Source organism: Sceloporus undulatus, chromosome 1, assembly GCF_019175285.1.
Source record: "Sceloporus undulatus isolate JIND9_A2432 ecotype Alabama chromosome 1, SceUnd_v1.1, whole genome shotgun sequence".
NCBI classification, from domain to species: Eukaryota; Metazoa; Chordata; class Lepidosauria; order Squamata; family Phrynosomatidae; genus Sceloporus; species Sceloporus undulatus.
The window spans coordinates 351,882,952-351,900,368 of NC_056522.1; the positions used below are offsets into that span (position 1 = coordinate 351,882,952).

The following is a 17,417-nucleotide window of genomic DNA, read 5'->3' on the forward strand; positions in this document are numbered from 1 at the left end:
CTCTTGCACCCAAACAACTTTGCTCCAAAGGTTTGGAAAACCTTCTGCAGCTAGCTTTTGGAGCAGGGAGGGGGAGAAGGCATTGCTGTCAGTTTAGTGCTGCAGTGCCAGCTTCATGATGGATACAAGTCTGTGAGTTTCCTAAAGTGTGGTACAAATATAGGTGTATAGATCACTGGGACAGACATAAATATATACAACCTAACAGACAATTCATCACTTAGTATGGGCACAGGTAAAATCAAGTTAATCTTGTCCTTGAAAGGAGAAAACCTACATTTCTTTCCAGTTCTATAGCTCTGTCTTTCACTTTCAGAAGCTCCATTGTCATTTCCTTGTGACCTTTTTCCCACTTCTCCTTTGACTGATGACTAGAAACACAGTTTTCAGAGGGCTGTTTCAATGAATTCTGCTTCTGCATCCCAGCTGCTTGCTTCTGCTTCAGACCTGCAAAATCCTTCCTCATCTGCAAATGTAGATAAAGCTTTGTAAAATATGCCATTGACTACAACTGTACTGTGTACAGAACTAAGTTCGCCTGAAACAAAACCCAGAGTTCTTCAACAGATTCCATGGCATGTGATCAAAATCATTCACTTAAAGTCAGGCATGGGGAATCTTTTTTTGCCTTGGGTCACATTCTTTCATGGTCCTAAAAGGAACTTCACCCATTATGATCTTCCTAGGAAGAGAAACTGCGGGGAGATATACCTTCTGTATATATGCATGTATAAGTCTAGAAATTTTAGTCAAAAAATTGACCCCAAAACCCTGAGTTGATTTATCCATGGGTCAATGGATGCACTGTACTTTAACTCATATTTAAAAAGGAATCATGCTCTGGTGAAAAGAGCATAATCTGTCCTGGAAGTATTGACAACCCCCCTCCCCTATTTTCTCATCCATCCAGCCTTTAGGGTGAGCACAAAGAGCTGTGCCTGCTGGAATTTTGTGTTTGGCATTGTTTTCCTTTGCTTCGTCATTTAGATAGAGCCTTTGTCACATGCCCCTAAGTTTTACCCTCAATTTATCCATGCGTCATATCAAAATCCATAATTTTGGCCCCCAAACCTGCCCTTGACTTATATATGAAGTCGATGTATAGTCAAGCATATTCAGTATATCGTACAAGGAACAAGCAGAAATGGAACTGCTTCTGTCATCTGTCTAGGGTGCATGTTAGCAGTGCTGGGTCAGAGCCAAAAGAGGAAATTGACACTGTTGTCTCTGCTACTCTCTCATCTCACAAATCCTCTGCTGGTTTCCTTCTTACCATATTTAATTCATTTTGTAGCTGCTGATTTAAGTTAGTGAAGTCTTGTAGTTGAGCTTCCAACAAAACAATTTTCTCTTCTTTATTAGCTAGCGTTGTCCTTAGGGCAAATTCTGCTTTGTTTTCCAGGATCTGATATGTTCTGTGATGTTATAAAAGCAATATGTCAGTAATAGGAAATGTCTAAATGCTACCATTTGAGAAAATTCAGCCAAAATACTACAGAAGTTATAAAAAATTCTTGTCATTAATCAGCTTATTATTTTCATATCTGTGAATATATGCTGGTAGGTTTAGAAACATTAAATGAGTGGGGGAAGTGCCTGCACATGCAAAAGGGAACTGTGCTGAAGGGAATGACAAGAAGGAGAGAGACATTAGTATTGAACATTTGTGGATCAATGGTGCTATACAGGCAGCATGTCAGTTCTGACATTCATGATTATCTATGTACAACTCTTTCTCTAGGTGGTATTTAGTGCTACTGAAGGACCGAACTGTTCTGTCAGGAAAGCTAGAGAGGAGATCCTTATGCATATACCCTCTGCTATGATCTATAAATCACATCTGTAATGTATCAAAATGTATGCTAAAATGGTTTCAGTAGTTAAGAGGCATAGATAAGAGCATCTTACATGATAGAATTAGCAGAACAATAATATTTAAGTAAAATCCTGAGCTGACTGAAGACACTGAAGGAAAGTGTTTTTTTTAGTTTCAGTGAAGCTACTTCATCTTTAATTTACTATGGCTGGCATGGGTAGACTTAGGCTCTCTAGAAGTTTTAGACTACAATTTACACAATCCCTGAACTGTAGCTAAAAACATATAGAGGACAACTGGTAGCCTGTTGTTACACTATTATTATTATTTATGGTATTTATACCCCGCCCTTCAGCCCTAAAGGCTATGACCTGCAAGAGCTCTTTCCACCTAGCAACTCAGTTGTCACTCTTTTTTCTAAACTTTTTTTAAAATCCCCACATTTATTCATTTCATTGGACAATCATAAATGTCAACATGATTTTTACTACTCTTGCGCAGCCTCTCACCCTCTCAGTATTTCTGGTTCTGAGAGAGGACTTCTTTCTGCCTACACAGTTGGCCCTTGGTATAAGAGGACTGGCCATCCGCAGATGGCAATCCCGTGTTGTCTCCAATGGCAGTGTGTGCACATGGCCAGGCTACCATTAGGGACAGCTCCATTGTCCCATAGCAGCGTGTGCATGTGGCCACACCATCATTAAGTTCCATTGTCCCCAATGGCAGTGTATCCGTATGCATGTGCTGCCACTGGCCAATGGGGGCTGTCCCTAATGGCAGTGCAGCCATGTGCATGCGCTGCCACTGGGGACAATGCTGACTTGAGCATCCACGGATTTTGGTATCAGCAAGGAGGCAAGGAACAGATCCCCAATGGATATCAAGAGCCGACTGTATAAGTTTCATGAAGAAACAGCCCCATCATAAATTAACTATTTCTCACTTGTCGTTATTGCTGTTATCATCCTGTAGGAGTAGCTCCTTATTCAATCCAATCTTCTCCAGCTCCTGCTCTAGCCTGTCCATTTCATTAGACAACCTCTGGCTCTTTAATTTCTCAAGCACCAAATCCTAGTCAAAAGAAAAAATTAGGTCATTTTAACAGTCAAGAAAATGGCATGGTCTGCTTTTCAACAGAGCAGCAATAGATTTGGGAGCCCTAGAGACCCCACTTCATACACTATCAGCAATAGATATACCGATATCACTGTTAGGGAGAAAAATATTTTTATCATCATATATACAGTGTTCACCTAAGACAAACATAGGTGACTTATTTGGTTAAAGGTTTGTTTATATCTTGACTTAATAAACTGAGATAGGATTGTCCAAACCGGGCTTCAATATGCAAATACTATCTTTGCTGATGGAGCTCTGCTGTTCTGTGTGCCTGGCCCTAGAACTGACCTTTGAACTTTGCTCTTATTTCTGTCATTAAGAAATCAGGAAGGCAGTGGCTTTCATATAACTATGAACACGTGACTACCTACAGAAAGCATCAAGAAAAATCACCTGCTCTTAAGATCTTAACAAAATGTAATGTTCCTAATTGCCACACAGTGTCCCCTTAACTCCACATGTTCTCATACTCCACAATGTTCTATACACGCTAGCTGTTGAAGGACATTCTCTTCAGACAGAGGTACTAACATGACTTTACTCACCTCTCTCAAAGTTGCTAGTGTTCTTTTATCAATGGTAACTTGCTTTTGGAGATCTTTATTGTCCTTTTCAAATTCTTTCATCTTATTTGATGAGTCTTTGAACCTAGCAAGTTCTCTCTCTAGTGTTCTGTTTTCCCTCTCCATTGCTGTCAATTTGACAGTGTTCTCATCCAAATTTGCATCTTTCAGCTCCACCTGCTGCCAAAGCCTTTTTGTCTCCCGCTCCAGCATCTTCTTGTCTTTATCCAACTGGGACACTTCTTGCTCTAACAGTTTTGTCTCCTTTTCCAGCCACTCCATCCTCTTATTTGAGACCTTCAACTCCTCTACCTTTCTCTGAAGAGTCTGATTTTCACTCTCAACACCCTGAAGTTCTTTCTCCAACTGCTGGATTTTCTTCCCATTATTCTCTACAATCTGCTGGAGTCTTTGGTTCTCAGAATTCACACTCTGGTAACTCAGCTCCAACCTTTCTGATTTCTTGATCAAAACCTTTAACACCTCCACATTTTTCTGAAGTTCCTTCTTTTCCCTTTCCAGCTCTTTATTTTCTGCCTCTATCTGGGCCATTTTTGTACTGGTAAACCTCATTGTCTCTACCATTCTCCTAAGTTCCAGGTTCTCTTCATCTAGCTCTTTATTGTCTTTTTCCAGGCTTTCCAATTGGACAGAAACATTGTGTAATGTATCTAAGGATTTTTTCAGTTTCCTGTTCTCTACTTCCAAATCACCATTTTCTTGTTCAAGAACCTCCACTTTCCCTGCAGTAACTTTCATAGCTGCAACTTTTTTTGTGAGCTGCTCATTCTCTTTCTCCAATCGGTGAAGCTCTTTGTCCATTTCCTCTACTTTCTCTACTTTTTCCTTAACCTGCTCAAAGTCCTTCTGCAATTGCTTCTTCTCAAATTCCAGCTTGCTGAGTTTGCTGCTAGTCTCTGTAACTGTTTCATGAAGTATTTTGTTTTCCATTTCAATGTCTTTCACTCTTGCCTCACTACTGACTTGGGACCTCTGCCTCAGAGACAAAACCACTTGATTGAGATGGTCTGTTTCTTTTTCTAGATCTTTTATCTGCATTTAACAAAATATAAAGTAGTCCATTAAATATAATTAATGTGAAAGTACATCTGCAGTCTTCATGCACTGGACAGGAACCTGCAACAGGAGATACGTTAAAAGTTTCTCCCAGACAAAATCACAATAGATCTCCCCTCCCCACTCCTTCAGAACTCACCTCCTCCTCCACACATCCCTTTAGTTGCTAGTGAAGAACAAGGGGCATCAGAAGAGCGTCTGGTTATGTTCTTGTAACCTGGGGGGTGGGCAACTGCAGTAGAGCTGGAGCCACATTCAGGAATCTGGAACTACTCAGGGGCCATACTTTTTATTTTTTTAAAAAAATATTTAACATTGAAATTAAAATTAATTTTAATTTAATTTCCATGTTCAACCATGGAAACCCACTGACACTGACCAAGTCACATTCTCTCAGCCTCAGAGGAAGACAAAGGTAAACCTCTCTGAACAAATCTTGCCAAGAAACAAGAACAACAATGATTGACTGGATAAACTCTACATTTTTTATTTTTATTACATTTTTTTAAAAAATAATTTTTTTATTCCAGTTTAGCCTCTGAATTAACTTCCCAGAAGGAACAATTTACAAATATCCCCTCCCTTTTGTTAACCAGTAAGGGCCAAAAAGACTGGCAGTAAGTACCGGCTTGCAGATAGCATGGGAGTGTGGCGTTTAGATGACGCATGCCCCAACACCGCCCCCAAGCTGGTGGCACACTGCCGGTAGCATTGTGGTACTCCAGCAGCATGGAGTTCAAATGCTGCACACTGCAGGAGTGCAGAAGAGATGCTGCCGCAGCAGAAACAGCAGCTTTTTTCTACCCCCAAAAGGAGCAGCATTTTGCCACTTCTTTTTGGGCTGGAAAAATGCTGGATCAGGGCTGCGACGGGGACAGTGTCAAGCTGCTCCTTTAGGGCTTTCTGTACCAGTCTTAAGTCTTTCTGCAGAGACAATCAAATACTCTTTTGGAAATTATGTCTATAAGGACTATCTCTGTACCTGTCTTTCTTTGTCAGCCTTCAAGGTCTCCATCATACCCTGAAGTTCTTCCTTCTCTTTTAGGAGTTCCTCGCTTAATGTTTCCAAGTCTTGGTTACTTTGTCTCTCTTTTTCAATTTGGTTTTGCAGCTTCTCAATCTGTATGGAGAAAATTATCACAATGTATCATACGCAAATCTAAACAAATACTGATCACATACACTGCTACCTCGGGTTACGAAATTAATTCGTTCCGCCATTCCCTTCGTAACCCGAAAATTTCGCAACCCGAAAAGGCTTTCCGTTAGTGCTGGAAAGCCTATAGCCGCGCTTCGCATTTGAATTTCGCGCCAAAATGAATTTCGTAACCCGAAAAATAGTTCGTAACCCGGAACAGTTTTTTCCAATCCAACTTTTTCGTATCCCGGAAATTTCGTAACGCGATCATTTCGTATCCCGAGGCACCAGTGTACAAAGAAAATCCTGAAAACACAGATACATTTAAAATGCCTCACTCACTGATACAGGCAATATAACTCAGCATAAAGGTGCCTGCAGGCTTTGAAACAAACAATGGGCAGTTCCTTGAATCTCACTCAGTCCTGTGGCCAGTGATGGAAGGAGAGAAACCATCAATTATGAACCCCAGAAATCTTTAAATTGATATTTCACTGAGTCTGAATTTGATATCTTGCAACCACATAGATATGCATCATTGGCAACACACCAGGCCAAAGAAACATTTCTGAGTGTTATTTCTCAATGTCTGAGTATGTGTATATTGATGACCACCACCCCAAAATGCTCTAATGACCAGTACATATGGCTTCATAACAGCTATTTAAAACATCAGTGACAAGTTTGTCACAAAACGGTTCCTTCCTACTCAAACTGCACAGAGATTATCCAGGAAACAAACCAGTTAGAGATTTCAAAAACCTCTGCTATATCAAGCAGAAGCAGCAGTGTGGCTCCCTACTTGGTTTTCTACCAATAAAGCTCATCCATCCATCAGGATAAGCAATGTTGATTCTGTCCTAAAATCAGATTGAATCCAGGGTTTAGATAATCCTCATCCTCCTAGAGTCTCTACAGCTGTACTATCACTAGACTCTCAAGCACTTGGCTACAACATGGTAAAAAAATAACTGTGGTTACTGCAACTCTGGATTCAGGAAGGGCTTTTCCAGACATGGCTACACTATTAAGTAAAGACATATTAACCCACTGCATCTACCTTCCCAGGCGATGAAGGTTTGCCAAATCATTACAAGCGTTTTGTTTACCTTCTCAGTGTCTTAATCAGATCACATTTTAATTTGATGGTAATACATGTTGACCACAGTATGTGCGGCATATGAATTTGGATGTCTGTGTTGAAGGATCTCAAAATATGGTAGCGCAATGATCACAAAACCAGTAAGAATATATGAGCAGCACTTCAAGGTCATACCAAAAGTCATATAGTTCTGTTCTAGTAATAACCAGCTAGGTATTTCTCTGTCCACAAGCCATACATGAAGGTAAGATGAAACTGTTGTTTTTTCCTTCAGCATCTGGAATTCAGTAGTACACCACTTTGGAAAACAAATGTTCAGTTCATGGCTATCACTGGTATGATTTATTCCTAATGAATGTGTATAATTCCCTTAATCCACAGCCAAACTACATGAGATATCATTCATTCAATTAGCAGGCAAAGGGAACCTGATCTGGATGGGGACTGCAGTGTCAGGACATAGGGTGATTTTAACCCACTGCCCCCTACTGTGAATCCAGTGTTGACTGAAGCCTCTGTGATCATTTCTTTGCATGAAAAAAAAATCCACATCTTCAGTCTAATGGGATCTTCTTGTCCTTCCCTCAGTCTGGAATGGGACTATGTGGGGCGTTAAAGGTTAAAGCCCTCCATTCCAATGCCCATTTCTCAATAGACCTTTTATGACTGAAATTTCCTTTTAAAAACACACCATTCAAACAGTTCCTAATTGCAGAATGGTTATTCATTCATGCATGTAGTTCAGACCTAAGAAATTCTACCAGATTTCATTCAATAAAATTAATTATGCTGTGTCAGCTCTACATAAAATTTCATGTAGTGTCATGAATTCTGAAATTAGTTTCTTGAAAAAGTCAATATACCTTTTGTTCTGAATTCATTTCTATGGTAATTTAGAGCAGGTCTGCACAACATACGGTCTGGGGGCCTCACGTGGCCCACCAAAGGATTTCAGGTGGTCCACAAGGATGTGGAATGAGTTCAAGGCTCCTCCACTGCTTGGCCTCCTTCTGAGAAGGCCATGCGGAGGAGGAAGGGCAAACACTTGCCCTGCAAGGCTCCTTCACTGCTTGGCTTTCTCCCCAAGAAAAAGCTGCATGGATGAGGAGGATGGGCAAATGCTCGCACTTCAAACATCCTGCGTGGCCCAGCTTTCTCCTGAGGAGATGGCCATGCGGTGGCAGAGGAGGATAGGAAAATGATTGCTCCTCAAGGTTCCTCTGTTGCTTAGCCTTCTTCCAAGGAGAAATATGGGTAGAGAAGGAGAAGGACAGGCAAGGCTCCTCTGCCACTTGGCTTTCTCCTGGGTAGAGGTGGAGGAGGATGGAATTAATATTAATAAAATAATTATTTATTAATTAATACTTAATATTTGATTAATATCTATTAATATCTGTCTGTGGGCCAAAGAGGTTTAGCCTATTTTAATTTTGGCCTGTTTCAAGTTGTGCAGGTCTGATCTAGAGAAATAAGGCAAAATTCAGTGTATATTGTCAGTTATGTCTTCATTCTATCTAATACTACTACAATTTATCGTGAATCATGAAAATATATTGTGTTTTAATGCTACACTATTTTATTTTAATGCCCACTTTTGTATGTTTTTAATTGTATTTTTTTAAATTTGCAGGTCACTTTCTCTGCCAGTCTTGGGGAAAGGGGGGTGTAAACAAACAAACAAACAAATCTCCACAGTAAGTCTTAGGGATGTATCAGGGAAATATTGACCCAATACACCACCTCTAAGATGTAGCCCAGGTATCAAATGGAAAAAACCAAAATTGGATACAGTAATGTGAGTGTGCACACAATGTGTCTAAATGAGTGTGTGTGGCATTTTCGCTGTCATGCCTGAAATTGCACAAAAGAAGTTCCAGGCAGTGCTTAGAGCCCAAGTGAGCTTACTTGATTTATTAGGTACAAAACAAGCTAACTGGACAATTTATAATACTTGTCCAATTTGGCTCTTACTTCTGAATGAAACTGGTCACACATCCAAATGCAATGTCACTGGGAAACTTATGCTTGTGTTTGAAAAACAAATGGGTGAATGCTAGCATACTGCAAGCACGTATTAGCCTACATTAGACAAAGCAGTCCTATCCAATAGTTAGACAAGAGCATTTAACCTTTAGAATTCTAACAGCATAGTTCCCCAAGGAGATGTTATTCAGAGGCTTGAATAGCAGTACTCTGTGGCAATAACTTCTACTCACAAGAAACTCCCTAGGGACTAAAAATGAAATGAGAATGTCTATTTAATCTGCAAGCTTCCCTCAAAGACATATGGGATGAAACATTAATGCAACTTAGCTCAATACCAGTAGTTATTACATAATAATATGATTAGGACTTGAGTAAACGAAAACTAAAACTAACAAGAACTTTTATCAGACTATTCATTACACATTGCTTGACCTAGGATCTTCCCAAACTATAAATGTGTAGGTGAATTAGCCAAAACTAACAACCAACCAAGAGTTTTGTTATACTTGTATGAAGATGAATGGTGCTGCCTTACACAGAGAAAGACCACTGGTCCATCTTATCTAGTAGGGTTTATTGAGAGCAGCAGCATTAGCAGTTCAAGGTCTCAGATGTGGAACTTGCTCTGTTCACAATAGCACACCACCATCTCTCTAATAGGGAAAATGAAACATCCTTGCATATATGCACATGCACAGGCGGCAGTGTTAGTTCTAATGTTACTAAAATAAGAAGTTTGGGGGCAGCTTAAATATTAACGATTGTATAACAGTGTAAGCGTTTTGTAGATTACAATCCACTTCTTCACATGCATGTAGTATTATTCTGAGCAGACAGATAGCTACACACAATATCTATCACTATATTGCAGGGGTAGGCAACCTTTTTGAGCTGGGGGCCGAGTTGGTGTCCCCCAGACAACCGGGGGGGGGGGGAGCAAAAAAATAAATAATTAAATAATATAGGACATTTTCAAATGTAGGGCACCTTTTTTAAAAATGGAGGACATGCGGAAAAATTTGAGGATTTTTAAAAAATGTTAATATAAATGCATGTTTCTTAGGCATAATCAAAATGGAGGACATTTGCGCATTATTCCTAGACAAATGGCAGAAATGGACTTCCCTTTCTGGCCAACCCCCCTCTCCCCCCATCCCAAACAGCACATTTGGGCATTGAACATGGCTTTACTTAAGATGGCCTCTTGCATATTTCAGAGGCTTACTGCATAACCAAATGCTTTGGGTTTCACACTGAACATGGGTTCACATGGCTATGCATATTGAACATGTCAAGGTGGTTTCACAGTTCTTGACCAAGTACACACTTCTGAGAAGTACACTTGGTGGACTTTGGTTTTTCTTCACTGCGCATGGTTTGTAAACAATCACAGCAATTTACATTGGCCTTGCCTCAGAGGCTTTCTGATATCAATATCACCATTAAAGAACCAAAACACAACAGAAAAGGCACTTTGGAAAGTCACACTCCTTGGCTTCAGAAACAGTGCGTGCATGCCTCTCAAGCTGACTATCATAATCATCATCACATCATCATCATCATCATCATCCTATCATTGTCAAACCAAGGGAGACTTGTTAGCATTAAAAGCACCAAAATAAAAATTTAAAAAAACCTTGAGGCCCTCTGGCCACTCACCACTCTTCCTTCCTCCTCTCCTCCTGCTCTCCCCCTCCTCCTTCTTTCTTCTCTCCTCCCCCTCCTCCTCCCACCTCCTCCATGCGCTGCACGCACTGGGGGTGAGGAGGCAGAGGAAGGAGGTGGGCGGTGCGGGGCCGGGGGGGAGGTGGGGAGGGCGGTGGCGGGGGCTTCCCCCTTTGCCTCCTCTGTCCCAGGCCCGGGGCCCTCCTCTTCCTCCTCGCGCGGTGGAGGTAGAGGAGGGCAGGCGGTCAAGCGCCCAGGAGGAGGTGGAGGAGGAGGCAGTGGCGGTGGCAGGACCGGGCGGGGCCGTCCCTCCCACCTCGCGGGGGCCGCATCCGGTCCGTGGGCCAGGAGTTGCGACCCCTGCTATATTGTATTATTATTATCATCATCATCATCATCATCATCATCCACATATCATTTCTTCTCCTAAAACTCCTCAGCACAACAAATTTAGAAGAGCACCAAACAATAAAAATGTATAACTAATAATTTTAAAAAACGATAAACAATGTTAAAAACATTAGACATTACAAATATTAAAAAATATTTAATTGCAGAAAATTTAAAAGCAAAATCCCTCATCAGTTGGAAAAACCTGACAGCAAAAAAAATTTTACCTGCCACATGAAAGGAGGGAAGGATGGGTATCCCCCTCTTAGGGATTGAGTCCCAGAGCCACTGAGAAGGCCTCTCCCTTGGCCCACCAAATGATCCTGAGAAGATGGTGGGCAGAAAGAAGAGCCCTTTGGATGATCTCAGTGCTCTAATGGGCTCATAAGGGGAGACAACAGTCCTTTAAATAACCTGGACCCAAGGTGAAAATGCAATATATGTAGCCAAGACATGGTAAAGGCAGTGTCGTGGTTAATAATTGAGCAGTGAAGTGGTTGAATCAGGTTCAAAGCTCACAGAGCCCAAGAACTCACAATGAATCTCAGGTCAGTCCACCTCTCTTAGTCCTGACATACATCACACAGGGCTGTTGTGAGGATAAGGGGAAGAAGGCTATCACCATCACACTACTTCTACCTCTCCATATCAAGCATTGCAGAGCAAAGGCCTATATCCAAAATCAGTTAGTACGCGACCTCTCTTTCCCTTGTCCTTGTAGCCCTCAGGCACACCAGAAACACTTACCAGCCCTCAGAACTGTTGTGAAAGTACACAGAAGACTGCAGATGGAATCAGTCTTGAACTAAGAACTGAGGCAGTTCCATTGTTGAAGATACAAAACTGGACCTAACCACAGTGTGATATGCAAAAAGTAGTATCGTTGCAGTTGCGCTGAGACGTCAAGTAGACAAGGCCTGAGCAGATGGGTTCAAGACCAACTATTTTGGTGGCCCCAGTGCTCGCCTAGTTTAGTCCTGAGTCGGGCGGGGATGGATGGGTGTTTACACACCACCTGTCCCGTGGCTAACCCCAGGAGCTGGGACCATGGCGTCCCAGGTGGATGTCCCCCTGTGGTAACTCATATTGCCAATTTCTGGGGAATTTCCGCAGAATCCGGGGAATTTAATTAATTCTTTCTAGGGATTTTGACTGAATAATAATAATAATATTGGGAGATTCGGGGATTTTGAATTATGGTAAAACATTCACCAGGGAATATCTTCGAGGCTTGTTGGCAATACTGCTCATGATGTTACCCTCACCCTCCCAATGACTTCCTCCCATTTCACCACTACAGACAAAAACGACAAGTGGTGCCTCGGGTACGAAATAATTCGTAAAACGCGGGGGACGGGCTTTCGAACCCGAAAAGACCTTCGTAAGCCGAATGGACCATAGGACGCTAATGGGGGAAAAGCCGCGGATTCCGTGCGAAAAAAAAAAAAAGCCGAAAAAAAAAGAACGCAAAGGTTGTGTCGTAACCCGAAAAAAACAGTCGTAACACCGAAACAATAATTCCCTATGGGATTTTTTCGTATCCCGAAAAATTGTAAAACCTGGGGATTTGTATCCCGAGGTACCATGTATACAGATCCTTAGTAATGCTTTTTGGCCACTTAATGTTACTTGTAAATCATAATTCTCATAAACACTGAATGTAATGCTAATAGCTGTGACATAAACAATTTTTGTAAAAGTAAAATCATACCTTCAAATTACAATACATATGCATATCCTAAATGTATTTCATATACATAGTGAAGATTTGGTTACAATGTAATGTTTTAAAAAGAAATTTTAAATCTGGATGGCATGCTTTTTTGTTATGAAAGCTGGGGAAGAATAACAGACTTTAATAACATCCAATTAGAAAATCACTATTACTATACGGAATAAGATTAAAAACAACATTTTATTTCAAACTACAGTGCGCCCCACGTTATACGAGCGACTGGGGGTTTCTCAGATGCGACTGGCCAAAAGTGGAGTGGGGGGGGGGGGGGGGAGGAGGCATGGTCACCCCCATTTTGTTGTGGGTTTTCCTGGAACTCCATGGACATAACGCTCATTACCCCGGAGTAAAGGTTCTTACCCCCGGATCAGGAGCTAATCCTTTGGAATCTGCATATGAATAGGCAGGATCAGGCCTGATCCTGCCCAGGTGGTTTTTGGCTTTGTGCTGTCTCGTTAGACTATGTGAGATGGCGGGAAGCCTCGGCCATTTGGCCTGTGCAGACAACCCATACAAGCAGAGAACACTTTTTTTGCGCAGGTTAGCATGGTGGGGGGGGATAAAAATAGGCTTCATCAGTTGATAGCACTAGCCAGAAGCAGAGTCTCAGATAAGGCCAAACTTCCAAACAGGTCTGAAAAGCTCACCTGATGTTTCTTACTTACCTTTTGTCCCAAGCTGTATTTTCATTTTGCAGTTCCACAATTAAGACATTCTCTCTTCAGTGGTTACAGAGCATCCCGAGCTCCTGGATTATATTTGCAAACTCTGTGTATCCTTTTCAAGCTCAAAATGCGACTTGAAGCCATTCATTTAGTTCAAAAGACAAAAGAACTTCCTCGCTGTTGAAATACAATGTTCAGAACACCAAATTCTAGTTTTTTTGTAAACAGGGCTCGCCATCTTCCAGGCTATAAAAGCTATGCCTTTAACAGTGGTAAATCAGTGTATTTAGTTCTTACTTCAGCTAATTGGTATGTACCCCTCCCTCAGATATATAATAACGTTAATGAATTCGTATATAAAATCTTCTTTGACTTTGTGCTACTAACAAAACTAAACACACTGATTAGAGAGCGAACAACATTGTAAGGAAAGGTATTACTGTCGAGAGAATCTGTGCTCTTTGACAGCTGCTCCAGTTCTCTGCCCAAGTGTACTGATTCATTCAAGCCTTTGCTTGTGCATTAACTCCAACACCATATTTTCTTCCAGCATGTTCTTCATTCTCTTTTGTCAGTATCCCTATCCTAAGAATGGGGACAATGCAGAAAGGAAAAGCTGGTTATTATTCGTTAAGAAGATTAGGGAATTACGTGCAAATTACCAACTAGAGAGCTTTAAAAAAAGCCATTAAGACGGTCTTTCGGCAAGCCTCCCGGAATAAAATGCTCGGCCACAAATAAGATTTCCCTCAGTTGAACTCTGCCCATGATGATTTTTATTTAGCTAGTCGGTTTTAAAATGTGTTTTTTCTGCAATTGTTTAATCGTGTTTTAGGAGGGGGGGGTATTAGTAATATGGATGTATTTTAACCTGTGTACTGCTTGATTGCCTGGCAAAAAGCTGGATAGAAATACATATTTATTATTTATTAGCTGGTGTAGCCTTAATATTTAGATAGATATACTAGTTGCGTCAATGAGGGATCCCTACTTCAAGATGTCCATGAACTGGACAAAATGTTTCCTCTCCCCTTTTTTATTTCCTTCACTACTAAACTACCGCAGTTTCTAAGCGGTTTAACACGTAAGCTAATGCCTGCAACAAGATGGGTACTCATTCTCTCTACAATAGAAAATAGGCCTCTCCATGAGAATCTGGTAAACGTTTCTCCCACTATAATGGTAGGGGATGTATAATGATGGAGAGCTGGCATGCGTTGTCTTTCCCCAGTGAGGAGATGTATCTGTTTATAAAAATGAGTCTACTACCACATTTCAGTAATTTGGTATAACAGGGTAGAGGAGGAAAATAATTATTATGGATGAGGTCTAAATGTAGCTCACAGGACACTGGCCAGAAATCTCTATCCTAAGGGAAGGCAGCACTGTTTCAATTAGCAGGATTACCAAACCAGAAAAGTGTTTTGCCCAAAATTAATAGAGCTTTAGCTTACATTTGGGTTTGAACAAAGAGATGCTAATTTTTTATTTACATATTTGTGCAAATAAAAAATCTCTTCAGCTACAATGAACAAAACCTGATCAAGAGAAAAATGTCACAGTATGAGAAAAATCTTACTCTTATATCACTATTATATTATTAATTAATCTCAGCCATTTCTCTACCTATAAACAGGATTCTGTGTAATATGCAGAAATGAGACATACAAAACATAACCTCATTTCTTATCAATATTCTTTTATGTTCAAATGTGGTGTAACCTCTGATCCTCCAGATGTTTTGTATTGCAATTTCCATAAACCCTTCTCATTGATCATGCTAGTTGGGATTGATGTGAGCTGAACTCTAAAACATCTGCAAGGCCAAAACTACTAGAACAATTGTGCACCATTGTTGCTAGTTTGTTTTTCATTTTTCAACTTCTTATGTTTCAAAGGGATCTTATCTTCTGAGGTATATATGTGTGTTTCCCTTACCTCTTAACTATTGATTGCTTTTTTTAAAAAAAAATATAACTGATAATTAATGGCATCAAATCATACCAGTTCTATGTCATGAAGTTTTGATTTCAACTGCAAGTTTTCCTTTTCAAGTTCATGCAACTTGTCGCCACGACCTCTTGCAATCATCAGCTGTTCTTCTAACATTGTTTTGGTTTCAATTAATATGATATTGTCTTCTCTAAGTTCCTTCAGATTAAAATAAATACATAAAATTCAAAATGACTGCATTCAGGTTTCAAATGCCAGATAAACTACCAGTATCTAACAGTTTAATATCAGTAGCAACAGCACACTAGAAATAAAATAGATTTTTGTTTGGCTTAGTAGATCATCAAAACATAATTTTCCAAGTGGAACTTGCATTAAGAGAAATAACACACCATGCAGAGCGGTGAATTAGCAAAGTGATTATTTTAAAGCTAAAATTGGAAAGAAAAAAGAAAAAAGAAAGTTAATACCAACTGGTCTCCTTGATAAGTATGAAAGGATATCAACATACACACCCTGTTTCTTTCCTATGAGAAGGATTAAGGCAAAACAATGGGGAAGGAAAGGAATTTGCTGGTTGTTTTTCCTGTTGAAATTTAGGCTCCCCTTTCCCATAGGCATATATTTTCAAGAACACATTGAGTCTAGAGCTTTCATAAGCATACTCTGCTATAGAGAATTAGTTATCCTGCACAGGGCTGAAACACATGTTCAGTTTGTCTTTACAGCCTGACCATAAACAAGTGTATGTGGAATCCAGTCCCAATTAGTTCAGTGGGCCTCACTCAGATTCAGGTCTCCGGTGAGCTACAAAACTCAGTAGACACTGGGTTTCCTCAGCCTTTTCTATCTCACAGGATTGACAGAGAAGTGGAGAGCTACAGATGCTGCCTTTAGTTTGGTGGACAAAAGACTGGACAATAATGTAAACAGTAAATAATGGGCTAAAACCAACACCATGTTGAAAATCAACCATCCCAGGTAGGAAACATGCACTTCTCAGATATCAATAGAACGCCACTTGCAGCAGTCCGTAGCAAAAATGGTCAATGGTGGGGAATGCCAGACACTGTAATATAACATCTGGATCAGTTCTCAACTCAAATCTATGTGAAGGAACTGTCTTTTTCTTCCAGCCCTCTCACAGCAGCCCTTTAAGGCTTCCCAGAACAGCAAAGCAGGTTTTAGGGAGGCAAGAGGAGATGTAGACCCTCCTCATTCTGCTGAGAGAATGAGATCTATCAATGGAACCATCCCTTTGGATTTTGGTCATTAAGTGTGCAAGGGACTGCAGCCTTAGTACTGATTCATACAGTGTTAAACAGATGTAAGTCTTTAAAGCAATAGCACATTCCAGGAGACCTGTTGGTTTTATTGTGATGTGAGCAAACTACAGAGAGCCCCCTCCCCTGTCAACTGTAGCTGCTCCAGAGAAGAGGGAAATAAGGAAAATGGAAACCTAAGGTTCACTGCAGCCCATTCAAATCATGGCGATCATGGTTTACTGTGACATTCAAAACAGTTCAGTGTCTAATCTTATCCTCATGTTTGTTTTTGCATGACTAAAAATACTGTATAGTTACAGAACATTACATTAGCATGTACTATGCCTTTAAACATTTAACCAACCATTAACATGTTATCTTGACCACAGTGATCAACCAGAATTCAGATTCATGCTGGGAGAAAGGGAAAGGTGTATACATTGCATCTCCAAAACATACACAGCAGATGGCTAAGGAGTGATTCTCCCCCCCTATGGTCAATTCACTCTAGAGCACAGCCACAAACTGCAAGATGACTATATGACCTTAATAGTTAATTCAGTATCAATGGCAAAGAGTTAAATAGTGCTTTTTTTGCAGCAAAGAAACATTCACCAATTTTACTCAACAGCAAAACATGTTGAATTTTGACAGTATCATAGAGAAATGATTAGCTAGCCTCTTTCTTCATTCCCCCTCCTCTCCCTTGCCACAAAGTCTCAGAAAACTACACAACAGAAATACATTTCTGATTCATTATAGGCAACACCCTACCTGTTACCTTTCTTTTTGTCATGCACCTCACACAAGTCTAGTAACTCATCAACAAGTTTATCTTTTCCCATGGGCAAAACATATTGATAAAATAGCTGTGAAATCTTTGTGATTAAACGAAAATCTTACTTTGGGGACCCATCTTATTCACACAGCCCAATATGGTAAC

At 40.4% G+C, this 17,417-nt stretch overlaps 1 protein-coding gene across 1 annotated transcript in view; it reads right to left on the reverse strand.

Annotated features, from left to right (window-relative positions):
- CCDC88C (coiled-coil domain containing 88C) overlaps positions 1 to 17,417 on the reverse strand; it is a 142,064-nt gene that overhangs the window by 29,254 nt on the left and 95,393 nt on the right. Inside the window, 8 exon segments of the mRNA XM_042460573.1 lie at positions 278 to 466; positions 1,274 to 1,415; positions 2,760 to 2,887; positions 3,481 to 4,551; positions 5,558 to 5,701; positions 13,792 to 13,826; positions 13,829 to 13,841; positions 15,261 to 15,407. Coding sequence (XP_042316507.1) covers positions 278 to 466; positions 1,274 to 1,415; positions 2,760 to 2,887; positions 3,481 to 4,551; positions 5,558 to 5,701; positions 13,792 to 13,826; positions 13,829 to 13,841; positions 15,261 to 15,407 — 1,869 coding nt within the window.